Source organism: Xenopus tropicalis, chromosome 8 (genome assembly GCF_000004195.4).
Source record: "Xenopus tropicalis strain Nigerian chromosome 8, UCB_Xtro_10.0, whole genome shotgun sequence".
Lineage (NCBI taxonomy): Eukaryota > Metazoa > Chordata > Amphibia > Anura > Pipidae > Xenopus > Xenopus tropicalis.
In genome coordinates this window covers 73,265,864-73,293,580 of record NC_030684.2, presented here as the reverse complement: position 1 = coordinate 73,293,580, position 27,717 = coordinate 73,265,864, and the positions used below count along the sequence as shown (strand labels likewise).

General features: G+C 41.3%; 1 protein-coding gene and 1 pseudogene across 2 annotated transcripts; one reads left to right on the top strand and one right to left on the bottom strand.

Annotated features, from left to right (window-relative positions):
* Nucleotides 1-19,028, top strand: psmb9 (proteasome 20S subunit beta 9). The gene is made up of 6 exons (XM_031891409.1): nucleotides 1-153; nucleotides 1,998-2,065; nucleotides 3,168-3,299; nucleotides 5,295-5,424; nucleotides 16,930-17,071; nucleotides 18,831-19,028. The coding sequence occupies exons 1-6, from the start codon at nucleotides 106-108 to the stop codon at nucleotides 18,956-18,958; spliced, it is 648 nt and encodes a 215-aa protein (XP_031747269.1). The 5' UTR covers nucleotides 1-105; the 3' UTR covers nucleotides 18,959-19,028.
* LOC108647455 lies at nucleotides 3,399-27,630 on the bottom strand (annotated as a pseudogene). The gene is made up of 3 exons (XR_004219768.1): nucleotides 23,894-27,630; nucleotides 4,005-4,116; nucleotides 3,399-3,464 (listed from the first exon to the last, which is right to left on the bottom strand). The product of XR_004219768.1 is annotated as an uncharacterized LOC108647455 (transcript).
* Between the last annotated feature and the right edge of the window lie 87 nt (nucleotides 27,631-27,717).

Genomic DNA, 27,717 nt, shown 5'->3' with positions numbered 1-27,717 from the left:
CACAGAAATCACTTTGTCAGTAGAACGCTGCACCTAAAGTTTCCTCCCCCTCTCATTGTATTATAGTTACTTTCACTTTTGTTTGTAAGCAGAAAGAATATCAAAATGCCTGTTTCCAGGAACCCCTACACGTCTTGTGAAGTCTCCACCGGGGTAAGAATAATGAGCATTAATTGCTAATTCTGTACAAGGGCTGAGAACAGGTCAGGAGAGAAGGGAAGCTGAGTAAGAAAAGCAAGGAATGCAGTTAAAATAGGCTACATGGGGGATAAACCAATCAAAGCTATCTGGTAGGACGGTAAAAGATCAAGGCAAAAAATATATTTATTAGTCTACAAGTTAAAAATCTAAACAAAGACCAGACTGTTTGCTATAGGCAATGCAAAGTTTACAGATTAGACCCCTTGAGATTTCAGAGCTAAACTGGGCCAGTGTCATTAGGGAGATAAAGATCTACTCCAGGCATTTAAAGAAGAAGAAGGAAAGGCCAAATCACTGGGGGGTGTCTAATTGCTTACCTAATACCCCTGGCTTGTGCTCCTGTTAGGAGAAAACTGCACCGGCCCAGGGTATATGCAAGCGATTGGTCTGCTTTCATCTGTCTTCTTTATTCAGAATCCAAAGAATGATGCATACCCAGTTTATCAAAAAAGCTGGCTTTATTGTTAAAGTCGGCTTTTCACTCTATTGCTTATGCACGTAGACTGAAGAACAATCACTAACTCGCATACACCCCAGTCAGTGCAGTTTTCTCCTAACAGGAACACCAGCTGGGGGTTTCAGGTAAACAATTACAATCACTGAGGGTGCCTAACATTTTGGCATCCCCCAGTGATTGTAACAGTCCTTTAAGGCTAATGTCCCACAGGGAGATTTAGTCGCTGTGATTTTTAAAAAGCGGGTTCCAGCAACAAGTCGCTTGTTTTGTCTCTACATAGACAAGAATATAAATCGCCAGTACCTAAGCCGTCGACGAAGCAACGCGTATGCCATCCCACTGGCGATTTACATTCTTGGGCACAATAAAACAATGTATGCTAAATAGCCCACATATTTTGCAAATCATATATAGGTTACAACTAAGCTTAAGAGCAAGGATGCAAGCTTAAAATTTTCTCTTGATATTGCTGCATTAAAAAACAAAACTTTTTCCACTTTATTTTTCAGTAGCAGATATGTTTTTTGAGTTTCAAATGTACAACAAAAATTTTTGTCCAGGATACAACTTTTTAAAGAACGACTATAATTAGCTAAATATATGTTTGATCTGATATCCTGGGCCTGGGCTCCTGTAACCCGAAAAATGCACCAGACCCAGGTATTTCTGTAGAAACTCCTCATTGCCATTCTTTTGGCTTCTTCCATCTCCTACTTGTTCTTGTGTGGGCAAGTGCTATGTAGTAGAGTAGAAGCCGAACTTAGACACAAAAAGCTTTCTTTTTTAAAAAAAAAAAAATGAAGACAGAAGAGAGAACATTGTGCCAAGCTTCTACAGAAGTACCCTGGGCCCAGGGTTGCTCCTGCCATGAGAACCTTGCCACAGGCAGAAGCAAGTTAAAAATCAGCAAAAAGCCACCTCTGGTAACTTTAAGAGTCAAATTTCTGTATTTTGAAATGGAAATTCAACTCTTCTAACTTCTTCTAGTCACAACAGTGATAGCCCTAGGCAGCAGCAACTCCAGAAATGTTCCTTCCTGGGATAGTGCAGCTAGGGATTATGCAGGTCTGGAAGTAGCAGAGGCACTAGCTTAGGACATAACCATTTTGAAAAAATAAGGCCAAATTCAAGATATGTTTATTGGAGTTTATAGTTGTATTATTGTTAAATCCAGTTACTTATCATTAACAGTATGACACGTCTTCATAACAGGTCTGCTCTTGTATCCATGGCCTTAAACACAGATCCCCTTTGTCACAATACCCCATATCTTATATTGAATAATATTTGCAGTTTGCACCATGAATCACTCTGTAAACATTTGTATTTTTATATTTAGACTACTATTATTGCAGTGGAATTTGATGGAGGAGTCGTGGTGGGCTCAGATTCTCGGGTATCTGCAGGGTAAGGTTAATATTTTACAGTCAAGATTCCTACTGAGCGAACAAGCCTGTGTGATACTAAACCCATTTTGAAGTGTCTCAATAGATTCCCATTCTCTGTCTCTCTCTTATTTATTTATGTCATATATTTATGACATATATGATGAGGGTGCTTTTACAACATGGTATATGTCCCTTTTAAGTGCGTATAGAGGGATGGGGTGGAGAGGCAGAAGTCATAGTGGCAGCACCACTGTAGCCAATCATTGAAACTGTCCACTGCAGGTGGCGAATGGCAAATATCTGTTTGAGCTGGACAAACTTCAGATTTTAATAAAATCTGTCTCAGAGGTTGATACATAGGGACAAATGACCAGCTGGCACAGAATATTCTACAGGCTACAGGAAGTTTATGGGGAGAAGTGTAGAGGTTGAATGAGTGATTAATTTAAGATGACTCAAAAACAGAGAGAAATTAAAAAATAGTAATGGGGGAAAAGATGGAAATCCAGGCAGAGCACTGACATAAATAGAATCCATACTACAAACTGCGTTATAATACTTACTGATAATATTTACTGCAACTGAACAGAAGGCTATACCTACATACCTACATGCATGATTTTGAAGGGGAGTGCCGCAGGTTGGTCATGGTTACTTGATTTTAAAGAGTTTGTTCACCTTTATATTAACTTAATTTTGAACTATTTAGCTTTTTGTTCAGCAGCTCTTTTTATTTCAGTCGCTATCTGGTTCTAGGGTCCAATTTAACCTAGCAAACAGACAGTGGTCTGAAAGAGATACAGGGATATGAATAGAGATAAGATAAATAATAAGTAACAATAAAATTGTAGTCTTACAGAGCGATAGTTTATTTGGTTGCTGGGATCATTGACCCCCCATTTTAAAGCTGGAAAAAACCTGAAAAGGAAGACAATTCATAAACAATAAAAAAATTAAAATCAATTGAAATGTTGCTAAGAATAGGCTGTTCTAAAGGTAAACCTGAATGTAAACCACCCCTTTAAGCAAAACATGAGTATGGGGCAGGTAGCAATCCCCTTAATTTATTTGTTTATGCTCATATACTTGCTATATTATATATATGCTGTCTCTCTACACAGTGATGCTGTGGTAAATCGAGTCTTTAACAAACTTGCTCCAGTGCACCAGAGGATATACTGCGCCCTGTCAGGCTCTGCGGCAGATGCACAGGCTGTGGCTGATATGGCTCACTATCACATGGAGGTGCATAGGTGAGGAAACCTTATCACTGGACTGAATAGAAGCTGGGGCAGCCAACTTTCCTTGCATATATTGTAAGAGAAAATGAATTCTTACTTACCGGAATTTTCTTTTCCTAGCCATTGTCCCCGTCAACATGAAAACACTAATGGGTTAATCTCCTGCTGCTTTCCAGCCTGGACAGAAAAAAATGGTTAATTTTCATACCCATAAAGCTTTCTGGCTTGCATCAGTTTAATTATAAAATTACAACAGGGCAGGCATGTTGACGGGGAAGATCGCCAGAAAAAGAATTTCGGTAAGTATGAATTCACGAACAAGGTTGAGAAGACCGCCTCATAGGTATGCAAATAGACCAAAGGGATTCTGGGTAAGTATGAATAAATTTTCTCTTTTCCTGGCCATCTTCCATCAACATAAAAACACTAATGGGTTATACAAAGCAATCAAAAAAGGGTACAGAAATTTTGCTTAAAGTTCATTTACATAACATGCAGAAAAAAGAACTGATTGCCCAAACTGGGGTTGAGATGAAGACATAATATTAAATCTGTAATGTTTAAAGGAGAACTACACCCCCGGCTATAAAAGTCCCCTTAACTAGCACTACCTTGACCCCCCTCTCCTCTCCCTTATGGCATAGTCTCTAACTTTAACTTTCTACTGTCCCTATCGCTAACCCCAAACTAAAAGAGCAAAGTAGTGTAGCTCCGTACCTGGGCGACATCTTCCCTTCAACTGAACAGTCTTCGGGTCTCTCCGCCGATACGGACCCTGCATGCACATGCGCAGATGGTGGTACCAGGAAATCAGCTTAAACTGTGCATGCTTAGGGGGCAATATAATAAACAGTGTAAAGATTGCTACTTGTCTACTAACTTATAGCAACCAATCAGCAGGTAACATTTACGGATCAGTTGTTTGAAAACACACACATTTCATTGGTTGTTATAGATTACTAGATGTGGGCACACTATAGACTTTTTAATACATTGTTTTATTACATAACAGTGTATTAATATTACTGCCTGTCATTGCGTTATGGAACACTCTCCCAAGTAGGTGACTTGACATACTGCCAGCAGCAGAAAACCTTTATTTCTCTGACAGCAAAACTGAATATGTATCTGTAATAAGTATTTGGTAGGAGCCTGGCTCACAGAATTGAGTATCTTGTTCAACAGCCATACTGTGAAGAGGAAGGTCTATAGTTTTGTAAATCCCTTTAATTGTGAAGATTCCCTCTGCTTTTCATTGTAGGTGGTGCACAGATTTACTGGAAATCAGAGGGACTTCAAGTCCCAAAATCCATCATTTCAAGGGCTACTCCTACCATAAGGCAAGGAGAACCTTACCTCAGGTGGTGGTGAGTGGCCAGTTAAAAGCCTCCTCTGGTAAATTTAAGAGCTGAATTTTCTTTTTTTAAAATGGAAATTCAGCTCTGCGCACTCTCTGCACTAGCGATGTGGCCCCCCTTGACCTGTTTCGGCACTGAAGAGGTAAGTGCAGAGTGGGGGGGGGCAGCTGCCCCAGAAATGTTGCTTATCACTTCACAATGCAAGGGAGAGAGTGGTTGGATTATAGTGTGAAGGTAAGGGGGGAGCTGTCCTTGCCACCTGCCTTACCGCCTAAACAGGCCCTTAATAAAGTTAGTCGCAACCCTCTGTGCTCTGTATTTGCACAATGCACCAGTGCAAAATATGACCAATAGCAGCCTTTTTTCTTATTTTGCACACTGCATGGTGCAATGAGCTCTTTAATCAGCCCAGGCCAGGGCTGCATCGTTAGTTCTCATCATTATTTCGGCTCTTAAATTTTCCAGGAGTGGATCTTTGCTGCCTCCTAGATACTGCTGTCTGAGGCACCAATCCAGCTGATTAACCTTAAACTTGGAACCACAACATTTAAAACAGGCAGTTAAATCATGGACTAAAGGTGCCTTAATTTTATGATCTGTGGCAAGCAAAACCTTAAATTCATTTTTTGCCTATGTCTTTCTCCCACAGTATAGAAATGGAGGCTTCTCCTTTAGTTCTGGCTGCTGCCAATCTCATTAAAGGAATAAGCTACAAGTACAAGGAGGAGATAGCGGCGCACCTCATAGTGGCAGGATGGGATAGTAAGAATGGAGGCCAGGTGAGTAAACTAAAGTGTCACAATGGAATTCTACATGCAAGTGAGTTATATTGTTATATTCATTACCATTTTACAGGAATTGTCAACAATGTGGGGCACTGGCATAAATATTTTTCGTCATCTATTGTCAACAGGGAAGTAAGACACCCTAATATGACAATGGTTCATCAATGAGCTACCTACAGATACACTATGGTGCCGATTCACTAAAGGTCGTTAACACTTGACACATAAGGGTTGATTCACTAAGGTGCGTTAAAACGAGTGCTATTTTATAGCATGCGGTAAAAATTTTATTGCGTCTTATTTTTCGCATCTTAACGCACAATTCACTAAAACCATACTTGCTGTTTGCGTTATTTAAGTTGCGAAGACCATTTTTGTGTGGTAACTGACGCAACACGTGCTAATTAACGCAGCGTGCACAAATTGTTGCGGCGTGTGGAAAAACGCACACCATATTAGCCATACACACCATTACGTTCATAAAAGTACTTTTCTGAAAATGACCATTTCCCTGCAAACTGGAGGATACATCACTCTAGGACCAACACATACTTGAATAAATCACACTGCAAAGTCCATATTGTGTTGCCAAAAGCTCATGAATTGTACTTTTCTATAATTACCGCCTGCCCCAAGTAGGTGTTAATTTTCACAAATTTTAACGCAAAAAAACATAGTGAATCAACCCTAGAGTTTTATGCGTTAAAAAGTGTTTGTTAATTAACCCTTTAAGTGCCAAGGGACGTAGATTCTACGTCCTAGGTACCAAGGGACCAAAGTGCCATGGGACGTAGAATCTACGTCCAATGGCACTGTCGGGTTTACAAGCGCTGCGCTCGCTTTTAAAGCAGCGCAGCGCTTGTAAACCCCTCAGATCCCCCTAGGCAACGAGCAAAGCTAAGCATACTCACCGATCCGGGTCCCCCAGCCGCACCGATCGTCGCTCCAGCCAATGACAGCAGTGGACACGCATTGATGACGTGTCCACTGCTGTCCCTTTAAAAGTCGCCGCCTACTGTCGGCTCCCTCACTCCTGCTGCGCACGTTGGACCGGATGGAGCTCCCCTGCTGCCTTCCTGCTGGATTTATCGCCCCTGATCGCCTCTGATCGCCTGCCTGCCTTGGGTAAGCTGAACTACAACTCTCTACCACTGTTTATTTTGCTTATTTCTATTTCAACTGTCTAAAAATTTTTTTTTTTTTTTTTTCAATTTTTTCTTCTATCTTTGTCATTATTACACTTTTGTACACATACACACTTATTTACAACTTTCCCAAGCACACACAGACACTTACACACACACTTACACTTTTTTTTTTTTTTTTTTTCTTTCTTTTCTTTTCTTTCTTTCTTTGCTTTCTTTGGCAGTCTTTTTTTTTTACTAAAACTTTATTTCTGATCTTGCTCTATAATTATCTGATTTATTTGGTTGCATTTTAGTGTTTTTTTGGCATTTTCATAATTGATTTCTGTTTTTGAATTATTCTATTGCACTGTAACTTTTTTATTGCTATTGGGTGCTGAATTTGCAGTGACGTTGGTGGATCCAGGGCTCTGACCACCGATTTCATTGCAATTATTGTTCTTCTGTTGGTTTAGGTGGTTTTATTGGATTTTACTGATTTTATGGTGTTTTATCTTTGCATTGTTCTTTGTGTGTTTAGTGCCCCCAAAAAGGTTGCTTTTGCAGTGACATTGGTGGATCCAGGGCTCTTACCGATTTCATTGCAACTATTGTTCTTTGATTGCTTTTAGTGGTTTTATTCCATTTTAACTTCATTTGATTTCAGTTGTTCTAGAAAGGTCCAGAGGTGCTAAGATTGTTCTGGTAGTTTCTATTGCCAAGGGTTAGGCTGATGCCACACATGGCGTAGGGCTGATTTTTTCAGCAAGTGGAAAAACGCTTGCCGAAAATTCAGCCCTACGCTTGCTACTTGTGCCTGCACCCGAATGAATGGGATACGCTCGGGTGCAGGCACATGTAGCCGATATACGCATGAAAACGCGAGACTTTGCATTCTCACGCGTTTTCATGCGTATATCGGCTACATGTGCCTGCACCCGAGCGTATTCCATTCATTCGGGTGCAGGCAAAAAAAAAGGGGTGCATAGAGTGCAGCCCCAATATTATGCATTTTCAGGTTTGGTGGCCATGTACTTATGCGCAACCAGACATAGGTATCGTTTTATTCAGGGGAACTTGCAGATTGATGGTTAGTAAGTTTTTGGTAGTTGCCATGGAGATTTTGGGGAGAAATCTAGGTTTTTTTATCTGGTTTTTCCTTGATTTCTGACCAAAATCTAGGGTTGTATCTGGTTTTTCCTTGATTTCTGACCAAAGCGCTGACTTCTGCAAGGGACTGCGGCCACAATTTTCCATGTAGAAAGAGAAGAGTGGTGTCTCTGAATAGCTGAAGGTGTGCACTTTTCGTAAATATATAGATTGTGGGGGTTATCTCACAGGTAGGGGGGGTTAACACTGAAAAACTGCAGGTAGTGCACATAGAGCGCAGCCCCCAAAATTTCAACTGAAATTGCCCTTATGCATTGCCCCTGTTTTGGGGCATTTGGTGGCCACGTATTTATGTGCACCCATACATATGGGGTATCGTTTTATTCAGGGGAACTTGCAAATTGAGGTTTAGTAAGTTTTTGGTAGTTGCCATGGAGATTTTGGGGAGAAATCTAGGTTTTTTTATCTGGTTTTTCCTTGATTTCTGACCAAAGCGCTGACTTCTGCAAGGCACTGCGGCCACAATTTTCCATGTAGAAAGAGGAGAGTGGCGTCTCTGAATAGCTGAAGGTGTGCACTTTTCAGAAATATATAGTTTGCGGGGGTTATTTCACAGGTATGGGGGTGTTTAGACTAAATAACTGCAGGTAGAGCACATAGAGCACAGCCCCCCCTTATGCATTGCCCCTGTTTGGGGGCATTTGGTGGCCACGTCTTTATGTGTACCCATACATATGGGGTATCGTTTTATTCAGGGGAACTTGCAGATTGAGGTTTAGTAAGTTTTTGGTAGTTGCCATGGAGATTTTGGGGAGAAATCTAGGTTTTTATCTGGTTTTTCCTTGATTTCTGACCAAAATCTAGGGTTGTATCTGGTTTTTCCTTGATTTCTGACCAAAGCGCTGACTTCTGCAAGGGACTGCGGCCACAATTTTCCATGTAGAAAGAGAAGAGTGGTGTCTCTGAATAGCTGAAGGTGTGCACTTTTCGTAAATATATAGATTGTGGGGGTTATCTCACAGGTAGGGGTGGTTAACACTGAAAAACTGCAGGTAGTGCACATAGAGCGCAGCCCCCAAAATTTCAACTGAAATTGCCCTTATGCATTGCCCCTGTTTTGGGGCATTTGGTGGCCATGTCTTTACGTGCACCCATACATATGGGGTATCGTTTTATTCAGGGGAACTTGCAAATTGAGGTTTAGTAAGTTTTTGGTAGTTGCCATGGAGATTTTGGGGAGAAATCTAGGTTTTTTATCTGGTTTTTCCTTGATTTCTGACCAAAGCGCTAACTTCTGCAAGGGACTGCGGCCACAATTTTTCATGTAGAAAGAGGAGAGTGGCGTCTCTGAATAGCTGAAGGTGTGCACTTTTCAGAAATATATAGTTTGCGGGAGTTATTTCACAGGTATGGGGGTGTTTAGACTAAATACCTGCAGGTAGAGCACATAGAGCACAGCCCCCCCTTATGCATTGCCCCGGTTTGGGGGCATTTGGTGGCCACGTCTTTATGTGTACCCATACATATGGGGTATCGTTTTATTCAGGGGAACTTGCAGATTGAGGTTTAGTAAGTTTTTGGTAGTTGCCATGGAGATTTTGGGGAGAAATCTAGGTTTGTATCTGGTTTTTCCTTGATTTCTGACCAAAGCGCTGACTTCTGCAAGGCACTGCGGCCACAATTTTCCATGTAGAAAGAGGAGAGTGGCATCTCTGAATAGCTGAAGGTGTGCACTTTTCAGAAATATATAGTTTGCGGGGGTTATTTCACAGGTATGGGGGTGTTTAGACTAAATAACTGCAGATAGAGCACAGCCCCCCCTTATGCATTGCCCCTGTTTGGGGGCATTTGGTGGCCACGTCTTTATGTGTACCCATACATATGGGGTATCGTTTTATTCAGGGGAACTTGCAGATTGAGGTTTAGTAAGTTTTTGGTAGTTGCCATGGAGATTTTGGGGAGAAATCTAGGTTTTTATCTGGGTTTTCCTTGATTTCTGACCAAAATCTAGGGTTGTATCTGGTTTTTCCTTGATTTCTGACCAAAGCGCTGACTTCTGCAAGGCACTGCGGCCACAATTTTCCATGTAGAAAGAGGAGAGTGGCGTCTCTGAATAGCTGACGGTGTGCACTTTTCAGAAATATATAGTTTGCGGGGGTTATTTCACAGGTATGGGGGTGTTTAGACTAAATAACTGCAGATAGAGCACAGCCCCCCCTTATGCATTGCCCCTGTTTGGGGGCATTTGGTGGCCACGTCTTTATGTGCACCCATACATATGGGGTATCGTTTTATTCAGGGGAACTTGCAGATTGAGGTTTAGTAAGTTTTTGGTAGTTGCCATGGAGATTTTGGGGAGAAATCTAGGTTTTTATCTGGTTTTTCCTTGATTTCTGACCAAAGCGCTGACTTCTGCAAGGGACTGCGGCCACAATTGTCCATGTAGAAAGAGAAGAGTGGTGTCTCTGAATAGCTGAAGGTGTGCACTTTTCGGAAATATATAGATTGTGGGGGTTATCTCACAGGTAGGGGGGGTTAACACTGAAAAACTGCAGGTAGTGCACATAGAGCGCAGCCCCCAAAATTTCAACTGAAATTGCCCTTATGCATTGCCCCTGTTTTGGGGCATTTGGTGGCCACGTCTTTATGTGCACCCATACATATGGGGTATCGTTTTATTCAGGGGAACTTGCAGATTGAGGTTTAGTAAGTTTTTGGTAGTTGCCATGGAGATTTTGGGGAGAAATCCTAGGTTTTTATCTGGTTTTTCCTTGATTTCTGACCAAAATCTAGGGTTGTATCTGGTTTTTCCTTGATTTCTGACCAAAGCGCTGACTTCTGCAAGGGACTGCGGGGCACAATTTTCCATGTAGAAAGAGAAGAATGGTGTCTCTGAATAGCTGAAGGTGTGCACTTTTTGTAACTATATAGATTGTGGGGGTTATCTCACAGGTAGGGGGGGTTATCACTGAAAAACTGCAGGTAGTGCACATAGAGCGCAGCCTCCAAAATTTCAACTGAAATTGCCCTTATGCATTGCCCCTGTTTTGGGGCATTTGGTGGCCACGTCTTTATGTGCACCCATACATATGGGGTATCGTTTTATTCAGGGGAACTTGCAGATTGATGGTTAGTAAGTTTTTGGTAGTTGCCATGGAGATTTTGGGGAGAAATCTAGGTTTGTATCTAGTTTTTCCTTGATTTCTGACCAAAGCGCTAACTTCTGCAAGGGACTGCGGCCACAATTTTCCATGTAGAAAGAGAAGAGTGGTGTCTCTGAATAGCTGAAGGTGTGCACTTTTCAGAAATATATAGTTTGTGGGGGTTATTTCACAGGTAGGGGGGGTTAACACTGAAAAACTGCAGGAAGTGCACATAGAGCGCAGCCCCCACATTTTTAGCTGTAATTGCCCTTGTGCATTGCCCCTGCTTTGGAGTGTTTGGTGCCCATGTCTTTATGTGCACCCATACATATGGGGCATCATTTTATTCAGGAGAAGTTTGTCTTTCAAATATGCCTTTGTTAGAAAATTTTTATGAGATTTTTTTTTGTCAAATCCACATTTGATCATGCGTCCAAGTTTACATTTTAGAAAAAAAAAAAAATGTCATAAAAAGTTCCAAATTTCACAATGCACTGACAAAAGGTATTTGGCTTTTGAGTGAAAACTACATTGCACCTAGAAACCTGAAGGTCTGTAGTTTCTAAAGATACCAAACATGAGGGGATATTTTAGATTTACATATAAGTTATGCTGCATTAACTGTTTCAAGCGCTTTTCTGCTTTGTTCTGGTGTGATATTGTACTAAGTATTGCTTTAGTTTGGGGGTTACTTCTGGACAGGAACTGTGGGGTACCACCACATATTTGGTATCGTTGGAATTGGGAGTATCAGGGCTTTTACAAACAATAAAAAAAAGTGAGTAAAATTAACTTTTCTATGGAAAAAAACCTCAAAATATACAGAAATTTTTCATAATTTTATTTTTTTTTTACATATTTCACCCAAAATACACATCATATCTCCAGAAAAGTTATAAAATTTGGTATGTATGTCGAAGCCCAATTAGTGACGAAAAAAACGATATATAATTTCCCTAGTTTCGTGGAGGTTTTCCTACCAAAAAACATTGTTAAAGTGAATGAGTACAAAATGCTTAAAAAACGTCTGGCACTGGGGGGAACCGAAATGACGAATTCGGCTGGCACTTAAAGGGTTAACTAACGATTCATCATTATTACTCGATTCATCATTACTTCTCATGTCGCATGCGCAAAAATCTCAATTATTGCAAAGCGTTATGTCTATCGCATTGCAATAATTATCTAATAGAAATAATACTAACGCATAATTAACAGACATATTTGAAGCGTTAGTGTTAATTAGTCCTAATATTAACACCTACTAGGAGTGGGCGTTACTCAAAAAACATTGTGGTTCGTGAGCGTTTGTGAAGACAAGATGGAGTTTGCAGTTGGATTTTTGCTTGAATGTGAAGAAGAGAATCAAGTATGTGATCGTCCTAGAGTGATGCATCCTCGAGTTTTCAGGAACCTGTAGTTTTCAGAAAGTAGCGGTTACGTGCGTTATAACATGCGCTAATATCGCATATAACACATAAATATATTGCATGCTTTCAAATATAACTTAAAAATATGTCATTGCAAGATAAATAACGACAATAAAATTGCTTCTTAATTCAGACAAGCGTGCTTTTTGTGAATCGATCGTTAATTCTCAAAATATAAGAAGTGATTTTTACTGCATGCTGAAAATGACGTTTTTTTGGCCTTTAGTGATTTGGCCCCTATGTATTGAGTGATAACCATTACTCCTGAGTCTTTACAATCCAGTATGAAAGTTGTCCTCATAAAAGTTGTTGCTTATATTCCTGAGCTCCTAAGTTAAGGGTAAGTGCAACATGGTCTTACTACTCATTCACACTGTTTGCTAGGAGACTTGATTTTAATTACACTACAAATAATAAAGCCTCTACTCTAAATAGTATTTATAACAAAGTAAATGTAAACGAATGACAAATTGAAGCCCCAAACAAATCAAAACCCGTACCAAATAAATATAAAGGTCTGGGTGTGAACACCCCAGACCTAGCGCAGTTGTGAAAAAACTCTAGGGGGCCCCAATGGAAATTTGTAATTAATGCAGAATCAGAAAAAGCTCACCAGAGTCCACAGTTGGTCCGGGTGCTCAGGGCCCCGAACCCGTAGCTGAAGGGAGAAGTTATATCATATACAGTTGAGCTCCAAACATCTCCGGACACGACATGCTGCTAAAACCAGGTCTTTATTGTTCCATCTAAAAACTAGACGCCTGACATGTTTCGTGCGCGAACGCACTTACTCATAGGCATGTCTATGAGTAAGTGCGTTCGCGCACAAAACATGTCAGGCGTCTAGTTTTTAGATGGAACAATAAAGACCTGGTTTTAGCAGCATGTCGTGTCCGGAGATGTTTGGAGCTCAACTGTATATGATATTAATTACACTACAGACTTAGAATGCTATTAGGCAGTGTAGAACTTATGTACAATGAGAAGCCTTGACGTGGCACGTGAGCTTACATATTTTGGTCAAAGTGTGGTACTAATACCTCATTTTTTTTAAAAATGATTTTTAAAGGCAAACTGAGCGCTGGCAATCTTTCTCCTTTTTGTGTATAAATAAGGCTTTTTATCGTTTCTACCAGCTGGTCAACTCCAGAATGTGGGTTAGACCGAGTGCTGGCACAAGGGTGTTTCTAGCAGCTGGTCAACGCTACAGGGTTGTTTCAGATAACTTTGTCATGAATAGTATGATAATGTATTGCTATGCTATTGAACTGTTATGAAAATAAGAAAAGAGAAGGTAGGTTATTTCAGAAATGTAAGCAAACAGTGTAAGGTGGACAATAGGACAGGCCTACAAGTACTGAACCTTCTCCACTGAAGAAAGGAGACTGTGTTCCCAATTAGAGAGTTCTAATTTAGATGCCTATGGGGGAATATAATAAAAGTCATAAAAGGAAAAAAATGTGCACAAATAAAAATAAAAATTTGCATTTTGCAATGTAGTATTGTTCATTATACTGTTATTGCATTGCAAATTTTAATTGCGCATTGCAAACTTTTTAAGGCATGCTTGAAGTTGGTGTAATCTTTTGGAGCAAACTTAACGACTTTTTCATTAAGAACTTTTATTACATACATTGCGCACTTTTGCAAAAAATAAGGGGCACATTTACTAAAATTCCTTTTTTTCTGGCCTTGAACGTGATATAAACTCGACATGGTATAAATATTGCTGTATAATAAAATGTCATAATAATGCTTGAATCGTTTGAACAAAAATTTCAAGTTTACATTTGAAAGTCCCAAATTTTTCTAGTTTTGTTAATACTCGAAAAATTTGAGTTTAAACAGACATTCGTTTCCATGAATCCTCTTTTTTTTTCCCAAACAGGAATTGCTCTAGCAGCCATTTTAGAAACACTGGCACTCCTTGAAAACAATAATGTGTTAAAGTTTTACTTTAAACTGGGTGAAACTGAAAACAATGAGGGGGTTAAGTTCCCCTTGAACTGGGTGAAACTGAAAACAATGAGAGGATTAAGTTCCCCTTGCACTGGGTGAAACAGAAAAAAATGAGGGGATTAAGTTCCCCTTGAACTGGGTGAAACTGAAAACAATGAGGGGTATTAATTTGTCCTTGAAGGACAGGCTGTCAATGACTATTCTATTCCTCTACTATTCTAAGCCTCCATTGGACTCAATGGTACTCAACAGATCAAACCTGTCGAATTTTCATTTTACAAAAAAAAGTTAACTAAACATTAATAAATCACAAATTATGGGAGTTATTTTCAGAAAACTAATTTTTCTGGGAAAAATAACAAAAAACTTTTATTACATACATTGCGCACTTTTGCAAAAAATAAGGGGCACATTTACTAAAATTCCTTTTTTTCTGGCCTTGAACGTGATATAAACTCGACATGGTATAAATATTGCTGTATAATAAAATGTCATAATAATGCTTGAATCGTTTGAACAAAAATTTCAAGTTTACATTTGAAAGTCCCAAATTTTTCTAGTTTTGTTAATACTCGAAAAATTTGAGTTTAAACAGACATTCGTTTCCATGAATCCTCTTTTTTTTCCCAAACAGGAATTGCTCTAGCAGCCATTTTAGAAACACTGGCACTCCTTGAAAACAATAATGTGTTAAAGTTTTACTTTAAACTGGGTGAAACTGAAAACAATGAGGGGGTTAAGTTCCCCTTGAACTGGGTGAAACTGAAAACAATGAGAGGATTAAGTTCCCCTTGCACTGGGTGAAACAGAAAAAAATGAGGGGATTAAGTTCCCCTTGAACTGGGTGAAACTGAAAACAATGAGGGGTATTAATTTGTCCTTGAAGGACAGGCTGTCAATGACTATTCTATTCCTCTACTATTCTAAGCCTCCATTGGACTCAATGGTACTCAACAGATCAAACCTGTCGAATTTTCATTTTACAAAAAAAAGTTAACTAAACATTAATAAATCACAAATTATGGGAGTTATTTTCAGAAAACTAATTTTTCTGGGAAAAATAACAAAAAAATCGAGTTCTGGTGAAAACCCACTTGAAAATTTTGAAATTACTTAGAAGTAAGAAAAAATCCGACTTTATCGTGCCGACTTGGCAATTTGGCTTTAGGTGGCATGATGACTTAGGCATATGGCACATGTTTGGATTCTCGTGCAAATGCTTTCTTACTGGCAATAATATAAATGCAGCAGCAGGCCCAGGGTTTGTGAGCCACCAAAGCAAAGACCCGCACCTCCTGCTCCTCTCCTCTCACTCGCATGCATGTGTGCACACTGTCTCATGCATCCCCCGAGCCTGCAAGCACTCGAATGCTGAATCCCAGTTTTGCATGGGGGGCCTTTAGACTGGTTAAACCCCAGGACTTCAAACTGGCCAAAGGAGTAAATGCCCAGAACTTATCATCACCACTACTATTGTGCCCTAGGCCAGGGCCGTCATCAGAAACTTTGGGGCCCCTCACAAGTTTATATATGCGCTAATTAACACAAGCCTTCCATTGACTAATGTGCTAATAAGTCATTCAGTTTATTGGGGGTCAGTAGAGTTTGCCCTTAGTTTAACCCCTTACCACCTATGTGCCCCTGCTCTGTGCTGTCATTGCTTGATATGGAAGTTATGTAATTTTTTTGCACAAGTTACATAAACTGCATAAGTTTAGGGGCCCTAAGTCAGTATTTTAATTGGGGGTTCAGTTGAGTTTACACGTAAGTTTCTTTGAAAGTAACGTAAGTTTTTGCAAGCTGGTAAATTGCGTAAGCGTCGGGGCCCAGTGATGTTCATGTAGGGGCCAATAACCAGTCATTTCCTTGCTGGAAAGTTCATGTAGAAGACGCTAATATAATTCAGTAAATAGAACCCAATATAAACAGCTGATGTTTCACTGTAATAAGCACTTCATATAAATAGTTAAAATTAATAATTAATATGCTAATAAGTCAGTCAGTTCACTGGGGGCAGTGTAATTTACCTTAAGTTTTTTAATTCTTCAGGAGTCAGTGGAGTTTGTCCCTGAAAAGCTTCTCTGTGTTGTCTTTTACTTGATACGCAAGTTACTTAAGTTTCTAGGCAAGTTACATCGTTTACTAAGGCGTTTTTGCTGAAGATATGTTAATTAAGTACGTTAAGGTGTAACTCTATGCATAACGTCGCAATTTTTTTAACTTTCGTGACACGACCAGGCCCCTTAACAAAAGATTTTTTACAGGGCCCGGCAAAATTGTGTGGCCCTGTCTAAGGCACCTGCCTCTCCTGTCTACTTCTAGTTCCAGCCCTGTGTAAAAGCTACTTTGGGAAACTCAAGTGACACCTATGTTTTCCTAAAGTTATCAGATCACATGAAAAACTAGGAGAAAATCCAACTAGAAGGGTTGCACTGATTGCAATTTAATTTAAATGCAACCAGTGCATTTTTTTAGAAGAGTTCCTGAACTTTCAGGTGAGTTGGTAAGAGTAACCTGTACCTGTAAGTACACTTCAGAAGAAAATTACGAGTGCAGTGAGCTACTAATAGAACTAACTTATTTCAAATTACACAACAATTTAATCCCTATACCTTTATATAGTATTTTCTCATTTTCACCCCTTAAAAATTCATCTGAAAAACATGTACAGTTAATACTAGCAGTTAAAGAAAAGCAGCCCTGTCTGTAAGATCAGTCTGTCTCTCTGTTCAGGTTTATGGAACTCTTGGAGGAATGATAACACGACAGCCTTTCGCAATAGGTGGGTCCGGCAGTACATATATTTATGGTTTTGTGGACTCTACATTTAAGCCTGGGATGTCTAGAGAAGAATGTGAAACATTTGCAGTTCAAGGTGAGATAAAAACACAAAAAAGGTTCTGCTTTGCCATTTCTTCACCCACTGTGCAGGAAATAGAAATCTAGACATGTTGCTTTGTTAGCAATAGTGGAATAGGGCAGAGATGGTTTATTCTGTCTGAATTTGTTTGATCATTTAATACATTGCACAAAGAACAGTAACATAGCAACCAATTAGGCATTTGCCTTTATTATTCTGCCTGTAGTATACAAAACAAAGCTAATAATTTGTTCATTCAGCACAAATACTGTGGAGTCTTCAGTTGATATTAGGTATTCCTGATTGCAGCTGCCCTTCACTAGGCCTTATCTCCTATCTCTGAAGGAAATCTCAAAATTGATAATATGGTACAGTACCATTATTTAATTAGAAACATGCTGTGCCATGTTAATGTTCTAAAAAACGTGTTTGAAATGTGCTTGAAATGTGCTGGGGACACTTCAGAAAAGTTAGACCAAGGATGACAGGTCAGTCAACCAATGGTAAAATTGCCTACTCACCAAAACTTTAAAGCGATACTGACACGCAATATACTTTTTTTAGTTCATTATTATTTTTAAACCTGCCATGGTGTTTTTATTGTTTTAAGATACTAAACTGTTTCAAATTTAAAAATTTCAAAAAACTAAACAAAATTTCAAACAAGTAGTTGCATTACCATAAGGAACGCATCAACCAAAGCTCAACAGGGCAGCCATTTTTTCTCTTCTCTTCAGTGCTACGTTTTACATGCCTTCATTAAAAAAAACCTAGAGGAATCATCCAATCTGGCGACCTGTGCTGCCCTTTCTCCCTTCATGTGCTCCTTAGTTCATCTCACATGAAGGCTTAGCTCAAGTCCCTGCTCTGTGTGCCTGCCTGCTCTTTGAAGCAGGCAGGCAACGGAAATATCTGTGTCTGCTATCTGATTGTGCGAGGAGGAGGGGGGGGGAGAGTACCTTGAAGCAAGCAACCGAGAGGACCTTGAAGCAGGCAACAGAGAGGAGCTTCCTTATACTGCCGATGTGAGGGTCACGTGTTTATTTATGCCGGCTCAAAGTATGGGAAAGTGAAAAGGGAGGGTTTGTGACGTCTGCTAGCTCCTCTTTTGACAGGCAGCTTGAGAAGCTACAGTCAGGTTGCCAGACAGTAGGGTCCAGGATCTCCTATAGGATTTATTTAGAGAACCAGAACTTTCAGAAAAAAATAGTCAACATGACCTATAGGTAGGTTTGAATGTAGATTAACATGTTGATAAGATTTTTTTTGGTGTCAGTATCACTTTAAGGCTAATGCCAGACGTGGGGTTATGCGCCTCCTACCTGTGCCTGCACCCGAATGAAGGAAATACGCTTGGGTGCAGGCACATGTAGTTAATATCCGCCGAAGATATGAAGTCTTGTGGTTTTTGGCGGGTATCCCAAAACCCGAGTGTATTTTATTCATTCGGGTGCAGGCACAGGTATGAGGCATATGGCATTACTTTCAGCAAACGATTTTTGGCTTGCCGAAAATATATGCCAAACACCACGCCTGGCATTAGCCAGACCGTGCTTCTTCAGAAGGAAGAATTTATGGATTCAGCATAAATTTGGTTGATCTGTACTTACCTTTAAAGTTTTGGTGAGTAAGGATTTTATCATTGGGTGTTGCACTTGGCACTTTATCCCAATGAATTAAAGAGGGAATGCATGGGAAGAGAGAATAAATCATTGTTTCAGATCAGTGCAAACATATTTGTTGATATGGTGTGTGTTTTATATTTTGATTTTAGCTCTATCCCTGGCAATGGAGAGAGATGGCTCAAGTGGAGGAGTTATATATTTAGTAACTGTGACCAAGGAAGGAACTAAGAACAGAATCATATCTGGTGACAACATCCCTCGCTTTTATAATCTGTAACATAGTGTGCAGGAACTGATTACTCAACTACTACTAATTCAATAAATTTGTGCTCTCTATCAAAAATCCATCCCTTGTGCATAGTGATATTTAACTTCCTCTTTTAACTGTTATCACATTACATGATACAAATATAAAAACAATATTTGTACACTGAACACTTACTTCCTATAATAATTGGTATAGAGTGCAAAAGTTACCATGTTAAGCCTTAGTACACTTTTCTGCAACAATATCATGTAACCCTAGACCATTCTAACACAATGTCCATATTTCTGCTAAACTTTGTTCCATATGACCCAACATCATATCTTTCATATACGTAGTTAAGATATACATGAGGTTGAAGTTGCAAAATAGTGCAAAAGTACACTACATAATTATTCTTATACCCAACATGCCAAAACAGTTTATTCCATTGCAGCTTCATCTTGGTGCAGGCAGGAAACATTGTGCATTGTGCATTTTATTACCAAAATAGTATTATTTACCCCAACCGGAGTTGTTGGAAAGCTTTTGCTCTGGGTATACACTCAACTTGATTTTAATTTTCATTAATTTTTTCATATATTTATTGTCACTGTTGCACTTGTAACACAATTACAGTGGTTGCTGGGGCAACCACTTGCACCGCAAAGATTTCTCATGTGCTCTTTTACTGCTGTAGCTACATATGTGTCTGGTTCCAGGGGTCAATTCATGGTAAGTACTTGTGGTTTTAAGACGCTGTACACACTGAAGCTCCTATTCACTAATGAAGTGGAGGCGGAGCCCCACAAAATACACTGGAATCATTGGTGTAACTAGATGAAACAGACCCTGTGGTGCTTTCTCCATTGTTGCATATAAATCTAGCACAGATTCCCCAAGAGTGACAACAATTTTTTTCTGTAAATAAAGGAAACCCTGCACTATAGTAAATTTTGGGTGCTCACTGTGTAGTAAGTAAATTGAAATATAATTAGTAAAGACAACACATTTGAGTGGCACACCTACTTAAAAACACCTTTATAACCATTAATTTAAAATCATAATAATGAAATCATAGGTAGGAAACTTAAAAAAACACACAATCCCTGTACCTGTTAATTCTCTAATTAGCTAGTTAATTCTCTAATTAGCTAGTAATTAATTAGTAGGCATTAATAAACACATTGTTTCCAAACCTTGGCCACAGAAATAGTTGGTGCTTTTCTTGCAGTGGGTTAGACTATATGTATAAATGCATTCTGTTCACTTATAACTGTTTCTCAGTTCTAATTGTATTAGTTGCTCGCAACATTTGTAACTTACCCGTATATACTCGAGTATAAGCCGATCCAAATATAAGCCGAGGTACCTAATTTTACCTAAGAAAACTGGAAAAACCTATTGACTCGAGTATAAGCCTAGGATGGGAAATGCAGCAGCTACCGCTTAGTTTCAATAATCAAAATAAATTCCAATAAAATTAGGATCTATCAATCTTACTGAACAAATTCCTGCAGGGAATGAGTATGCGAGATGCCAGGCTCCCCCTACTGCCTCCTCTAGCAGGGTCACATGGAGAAGGAATCACTCATTAATACCTGTGTTGCTAATGGACCACCCCTCCATTCAGCTTGCGGTTTCCTTCAAGGAGCTCCCCCTCCCTCCCTCACTCACTCGCTCCTGCATTGTGAACTTTCCGTTGCCTGCCTGCCTGCTTCAAAGAGCTCTCCCCACTCGCCACACAAAGTAATAAATCGCAGGCCAGTTTGAACTTTCCCGTGCCTGCCTGCTTCTAAGGGCTCTCCCTCCCCATTAGACACTGGAGCTAAAGCAGGGAGTGTGTGACATCACGCCGGGGGCGGAAGGAGTCAGGAAGGAGCGGCGCGTAGAAATGCGCACAGGGAATCAGGTAGCAGAGGGACTCGAGTATAAGCCAAGGGTTAATTTTTCAGCACATTTTGAACCTCATTTTCCAGTTTGCTGCCCAGTTTTCCAATTTTGTCAAGTCGCTCTGCAAAGTGGCAGCATCCTGCATGGAACTTATAGTTTTGCACAATTTAGTGTCATCAGCAAAAATAGAATTAGTACTTTCTATGCTCACTTAAAAAGCAAAGGACCAAGGACTGACCTCTGCAGTACTCCAGGCCAATATTCCTCAATTTTATCATTAATCTTCTGTGAGGTACTGTATCAAACGCTTTAGCAAAGTCCAAACAGATGACATCAACTGATATTCCAGCATTGAGGTTTCTGCTCACCTCCTCGTAAAAGGCGACTAAAATCTGTTACGCATAAAACCATGCTGGCACAAACTTATAGTATTGTGAACTGCAATGTATTCAAGTACCCTATCTCTTATTACCCCTACTACTGATGTCAGACTAACAGGTCTATAGTTTTCAGGCTGAAAATGGGATCCCCTTTTAAATAACGGCATCACATTAGCAATTCGCCAGTCTCTCAGCACCATGCCAGACCTCAATGAATCCAATGAATGAAGTGAAGAGGCTTGGCAATCACAGCGCTAAGCTTGTTTAATACCCTGGGATGAATACCAACTTGTCCTGGACCTTTGTTTACCTTTACATGTTAAAGTCTCTTTTGAATTTCCTCCCGAGTGACCCACGCATCAGTAGCTAAATTACTAGAACTGGGCATATTAAAAGGGAAGCCTTCATTATCTGGCTCCTCAGATGTATACACAGATGAAAAATAAGAGTTCAAAATTTCTGCTTTTTCCCTGTTCTCATCAACCAACTTACCCCCCCGTGATAATAAGGTTCTCACTCCTTCTTGCTTCATTTTTTCACTATTCACATAATTAAAAAATAATTTTGGATTATTTTTACTTCTACCTGCAATCTCAATCTCTATTTTAACTTGCCTGATAGCTTTTTTGCATGCTTTATTTGCTTCCTTGTACCTGATGAAAGTTTCTGCTGTCCCAGCTAACTTGAATGTTTTAAAAGCACGTTTTTTCTTACCAACCCCGATACTAATATTTTTATTCAACCATAAAGGTTTTGCTTTTCAATGCCTCTCCTTGCTTACAAGGGGAATATACTGTTGTGTATACCTGCTAAGCAATGTTTTAAAGATGTTCCATTTTCCTTCTGTGTATAACCCTAAAATAATACTTTCCCAGTTGACACATTGCAGAGATGCCCTTATATTGGGAAAGTCTGCACGTCTAAAATTGAATGTTTTAGTTAATCCCTTATAGAGCTGTCTCTGCAGCATTATCTCAAAGGAGACCATGTTATGATCACTGGTCCCTAAATGCTCACCCACACAAATGTTAGAGATGAGTTCAGTATTATTAGATATTTCCAGGTCCAAAATAGCGTCATTCCTAGTGGGTTCTTGAACCGCCTAAAATAAAAAGTTGTCATTTAGCATATTCACAAACCTACTAGCTTTTTCTGACTTAGCCACCCCATTACTCCAGTCAATGTCCGGATAATTAAAGTCCCCCATAATAACAACTTGACCTACTTATGAAGCCTATTTCATTTGCAATAGTAGCTGGACCTCATCCCCCTCACTTATACGGGGCAGTTTATAGCATACACTAATGATCATTTTAGGCTGAAATTTCTACCGAAAGGGATTCTACATTTTCCTTGGTAATGTCTTTATTACATGGCTTTAACTCTAACGTTACATAAAGACAAACCGCTCCACCTTTTTTAATCTCTCTGTCCCTCCTAAAAATTGTGTAACCATTTAAATTCACAGCCCAGTCACATTTTTCATCCCACCAGGTCTCATTGATACCAATTTAATCATAATACCAATGTCCTTTTTAAATGTTTTTAAAGTTATTTCCTAGAATGATTTGTTTTTTTCTCAAATGAATTTATATAAAAAGTTATATTTGAATCAAATTTAGTGCATCATTTATTTTCCGATTTAGGACCTATTTAGCAAACCTTGATGCATATATCATTTGTTATATATGCCAATTTAATTTACAAACTAGCAGATCACTGCCTGCTAATCATCCCCCAGGTGAGCACACCCAGGGAAATTAACCCTCTCAGGATGTGAAAAAGTAGAAGAGAAACCAGGGTGCAATATATCTCCCTTCAAAATCCCCAGTTACCAGCTAACAATAGTTATATGAGCTATATGACATAAAAAGGAGTTCATGGTGACTGGCCATTCATGCCTATCAAGAAGCCCTGTGTGAACCATTAGCCATGTTGTTATGGGGAAGTGATGAGTAGAATTGTCAAGTAATGCAATGGCACTCAAGGCTACAAACGGGACAAGCCCTTAATTCAAACTTTATTGCGGTAGTGCAACGTTTCGGGGCAAAACAACCCCTTTATCAAGCATACAAATCGGTATAGTGAACAGCAATATAAGTACCAACTCATTAGTGAAATTACCATAATTAATTGGTTACTTGCTAGTTACATCATATAACAAAAGTGAAATATATTAAAGGTGATACAGCCTGTCAGGGAGACGCCACTTCCAGAGACGCGCCTGACACCGGGATGGGAAACAAGGGGTTACACGCAGTCACCTTTCACACAGGTTAGACTAACATCAAGCACCCCCAAACAAACCACCGCCCCAAATACAACTATTCGCTGCCACCATCTATCATTAACAGGCGATAGAAACCCAAATATTTAATGCACAAACTTCCTACTGCAGTGAGGGATAGTTCTACTACTTCCACACACACACCAGCAGCCACGGTTAATTTACATATACACTGTCCTACTGACAGTCCACTAACTAATAGCATGCACACAACCAAACAATTAGTACACTTCTAGGCCTGAGCAGTCATACAAGGTACATGGGAATTGATATAGAGCCGAAGGACATAACTTATTAAATTTTATATTTAATATTACAACAAAAACAGTGCATTAAAAGAATATTACAAAAGAGACATGTACAAACAGTAAATAAAATAAAGGGGATAAAAACACAGAGAAACGTTACCGGGATCTTGTGTCCTCCTGGGGCCAGAGTTAGGAATAGTGAACTCACAATCCAACAGAACATGGATACCCCACAATATGAGTTAACTGGCACCTGGATTTGTGCCCTTTTTTATCCTACTGTTGGGCCCCTCCCTCATTACTGTATTCATGAGGAAAGGAGTGCCCAGGGGTGTGCCACAGGACCTCCCCCTGTAGAGAGCTGTACTTCTCCTGCCAGTTTCTTTTCATATAATATTGGTACTTGCCAGTACTCAATATCATTATGAAAGTAGGGAATTGTTTTAACCCACATGGGGGTGATCAAAATAATACCAAACATGAGGGGGGTCTCATATCCCAGTCCCCCAGAACCCATTCCTGCTCAGAGAGGGGTATAGGCTGCCCCTTTTTGGTATCCTTGGGGAGCCTGGGACCTCCTCATAAATCCTATGTGAGTTATGACAATGTGGTCCCTAAAGCAGCGAAGATATGGATCCGTTTCTATAATCCATATTTTCTGATCGCTGCATCCCCCCTGCTGCCCTGAGTCCTCAGTTGGCCTCTTTGATCATAGATCAGAGAAAGCAATAGCCCCAGGTTTCCCACCCACCAAATGGCTGGATACGGCCAGTCTCACAAGGGGCTGTATTTGTCACCTCCCAGCAGTCCCTGGATGAATCTTTAATTAAGGGTCTCTGCGGGAGACTAGATAGTGTTTAATTAGAGGGGTCTGGTGGACAAAGCAAAAGGTTGGCAGATATAACAATTTTTCCATGCCAGGGCCATGGTGCCTGGCATGACACCTCCCCCTTCAAGAGTGCGCAAGGTTGGTAAGGCCCCACAGGCCGATTTGAACCTTGCCACTACCAGTATGCATTAACCTCTGTACCAATCCGGGTCATAATCAAAATTCCTTTGTTAGTGAACAATTGCAACAATGATTTCACCTCCCCGGCCTAAACTCTCTTGGCCTAGGATCCTTATCTACTTGATCCACAGCACCGGAGGGGAAAAATATATGGACACTGTTCACTCCATCCTGGTTTGTACCCTCACTGCAAGGGGTGCCAGTGTGTGTATTAGGCCACAAACTGTAACTGCCCACCGTAGGCACCTGGTCTCTTGCTCCCAACTGGTTCTCTTCTGTCCCTGTAATTACCTTAGCACCTGTGGGGCCCTCCTGCCGGTCCCTAGTCCCCCATTTCCTGGGCCTGAATTCGGACACTGTTTGGCCGCCTTCCACCCAGTCTATGCCCACTTGGTCTGTACTGACCTGCCCGGTCCCAGACTGACATGAACCACTGGGTTCTACCCACATGCCCTGCCCCTCTGGGCACACCCTCTGTTCAGCAGCTGCCTTAGGGGCAACTGGTACCATCAACAATCCCTCCTGGACTCTGACTACCCGCCCCCCTCCCAGCACTGGTTTGGACACTGGAGCCATACCTGGTTCCCAGCTACCATCCATAACCCCAGTCTGAGTGGCACTATCCACCAGGACCCTACTCTGAGTCCTAACCACCCGTCCCCTACACTCCTGCACTGACTACTGAGATTGGCCTATCTGCTGACCCCCACTCAAGACCCCAGGCAGGTTGGGTACCGGGTCAGGGATCCCATGCTGGGTATCCCTCACTGCAGGTAACCTACCTGTCTGCACCAGGGGAATCCCTAGGGGAGACCTCTCCTCCCCCTCCCCCACTTTAACCCCACTTTGGGACACTGATGGGTCAGGTACTGTTTGACACTCTCTCCTGTCTTCCAGCCCCCTCTCCCAGCCATCCCCCTTTACCTTACCGGTGGCAGTTACTGATTGAGGTGAGTTGTCACACTCCAGCGCGGCTGGACCTAGTGAGACCTGGTCATTGGGCACAAAAGCAGAGAGCATATTCCCCAAATCATTCCCCAACAATACATCGACAGGAATCTCATTGGACACTCCCACTTCCCTTAGACCTCTCCCCACACCCCAATCCAAGTACACCTGGGCCACAGGCACTTTTGGGTGGTCCCCACCCACCCCCTTTACGGACAAAGTCTTCCCAGGAATAAGGTCCCCAGTGTTGATAATCTCTGGACGCACCAGAGAGAAATTGGACCCCGAGTCTCTTAGGCCCTGAGTCACTTTGCCCCCCACAGTTACAGGCTGCATATGATGAGACAGCTTCTCCATCTTACCAGACACTAACATTACCACTGGCTGCACAGGTGGGGTGGGTCCCTTCCTTAAGGGGCAGTCAGCCCGCACATGACCCACCTGGTGGCAGGAAAAACAGCGGGGGATAGTTCCACGCTCTACGTGGGCACTAGATACCCCAAACGATGACTTTTCACCGGGTTGGGCATGCTGTTCTGCACCCCCTGGGTGATGCTCCCTCCTGCTTGGGGACCGCTGTAGAAATGGTCCCTTCCGGTATGGCACCCTGTTGGCAGTATATGCGTCTGCGAGTTGTGCGGCCTGAACTACTGTTTTGGGTTCCCGGTCTAGGACAAACTGCTGTACCTCTACGGGACAGATACAGAGGAACTGGTCCAGTATCATCAGGTCCCCTAATTCAGCAAAAGTGGAAACACTGCGCCCCTGAATCCACTGATGGAAGGTGGTCCTCAGCCTACCCACCACATCAGAGTAGCTGTCATTGGCTCCACGATGTATACCCCTGAACTTCTTGCGGTGCATCTCCGGGGTGATGTTAAAGTGCTGGATCAATGCTTTTTTAATCTCATCATAGTCCCCATCATATTCTGGTGGAAGATCCGCAAAAACTTCCAGAGCTTTGCCCTTAAGCCCTGGGGTCAGGAAGCGTGCCCACTGGGCACGTGGTAACTGAAATTGCCTGCAGGTTTTTTCAAACCCCCGCAGAAAAGTGTCCATATCCCCATCCTTTTCCATTACCGGGAAATTCTCCAGACGGGGTTTAAAACTATTTGTCTCCCTGGACTCACTACTAGGAGGGGAGGCCGCATCTCTTTGGAGCCGTGCCATCTCCAGCTGGAACTGCCTCTCTGCCTGGCGTTCCGCTGCCTCCCGGTCTGCTGCTGCGGCCTGGCGCTCTGCTGCTGCTGCTGCGGCCTGGCGATCTGCTGCTGCTGCTGCGGCCTGGCGATCTGCTGCTGCTGCTGCGGCCTCAGCCTGCTGGTGTTGCAAAATAAGCTGTAGCCGTAGGTTAGGGTCAGACGAACCCAGCTGTTGTAAAGCCAGTTGTAGGGATGACCCCGCACCACTTTGGGAACTGGCGCTGCTGCCCTCCTCCGCATGGTACTGCCCGATGGCAATGTCCATTATTTGGCCCTCCTGGGCAGTACTGGACTCCTGGTCACTCTCGATCAGGGTCGCAATCAGCCAATCCTTCGTGTGATCTGCCACGGCAATCCCTCTCTGCTCGCAGAGCCTGGCCAGCTGTTCTTTGCTCTGCCTTCTGTAGGATGCCATCTCAGGGGACAATTGCCAAAATAAAAGATAGGAAGGAAAAACAAGAAGGGAACTGTTTGCAGGTATGTCTTATAAAAAAAAATTATGCACTGTGTTTTGTCCTTCAGGACTGTATATTCCTCTCAAGGATTTACAGTCCCTTAGTGCAAGGGTTAAACACTTAATCCAAGCACTAATGCTCTATTAAAAAATTAAACAATATGCCACCGCTGCGCCACCAATTGTCAGGGAGACGCCACTTCCAGAGACGCGCCTGACACCGGGACGGGAAACAAGGGGTTACACGCAGTCACCTTTCACACAGGTTAGACTAACATCAAGCACCCCCAAACAAACCACCGCCCCAAATACAACTATTCGCTGCCACCATCTATCATTAACAGGCGATAGAAACCCAAATATTTCATGCA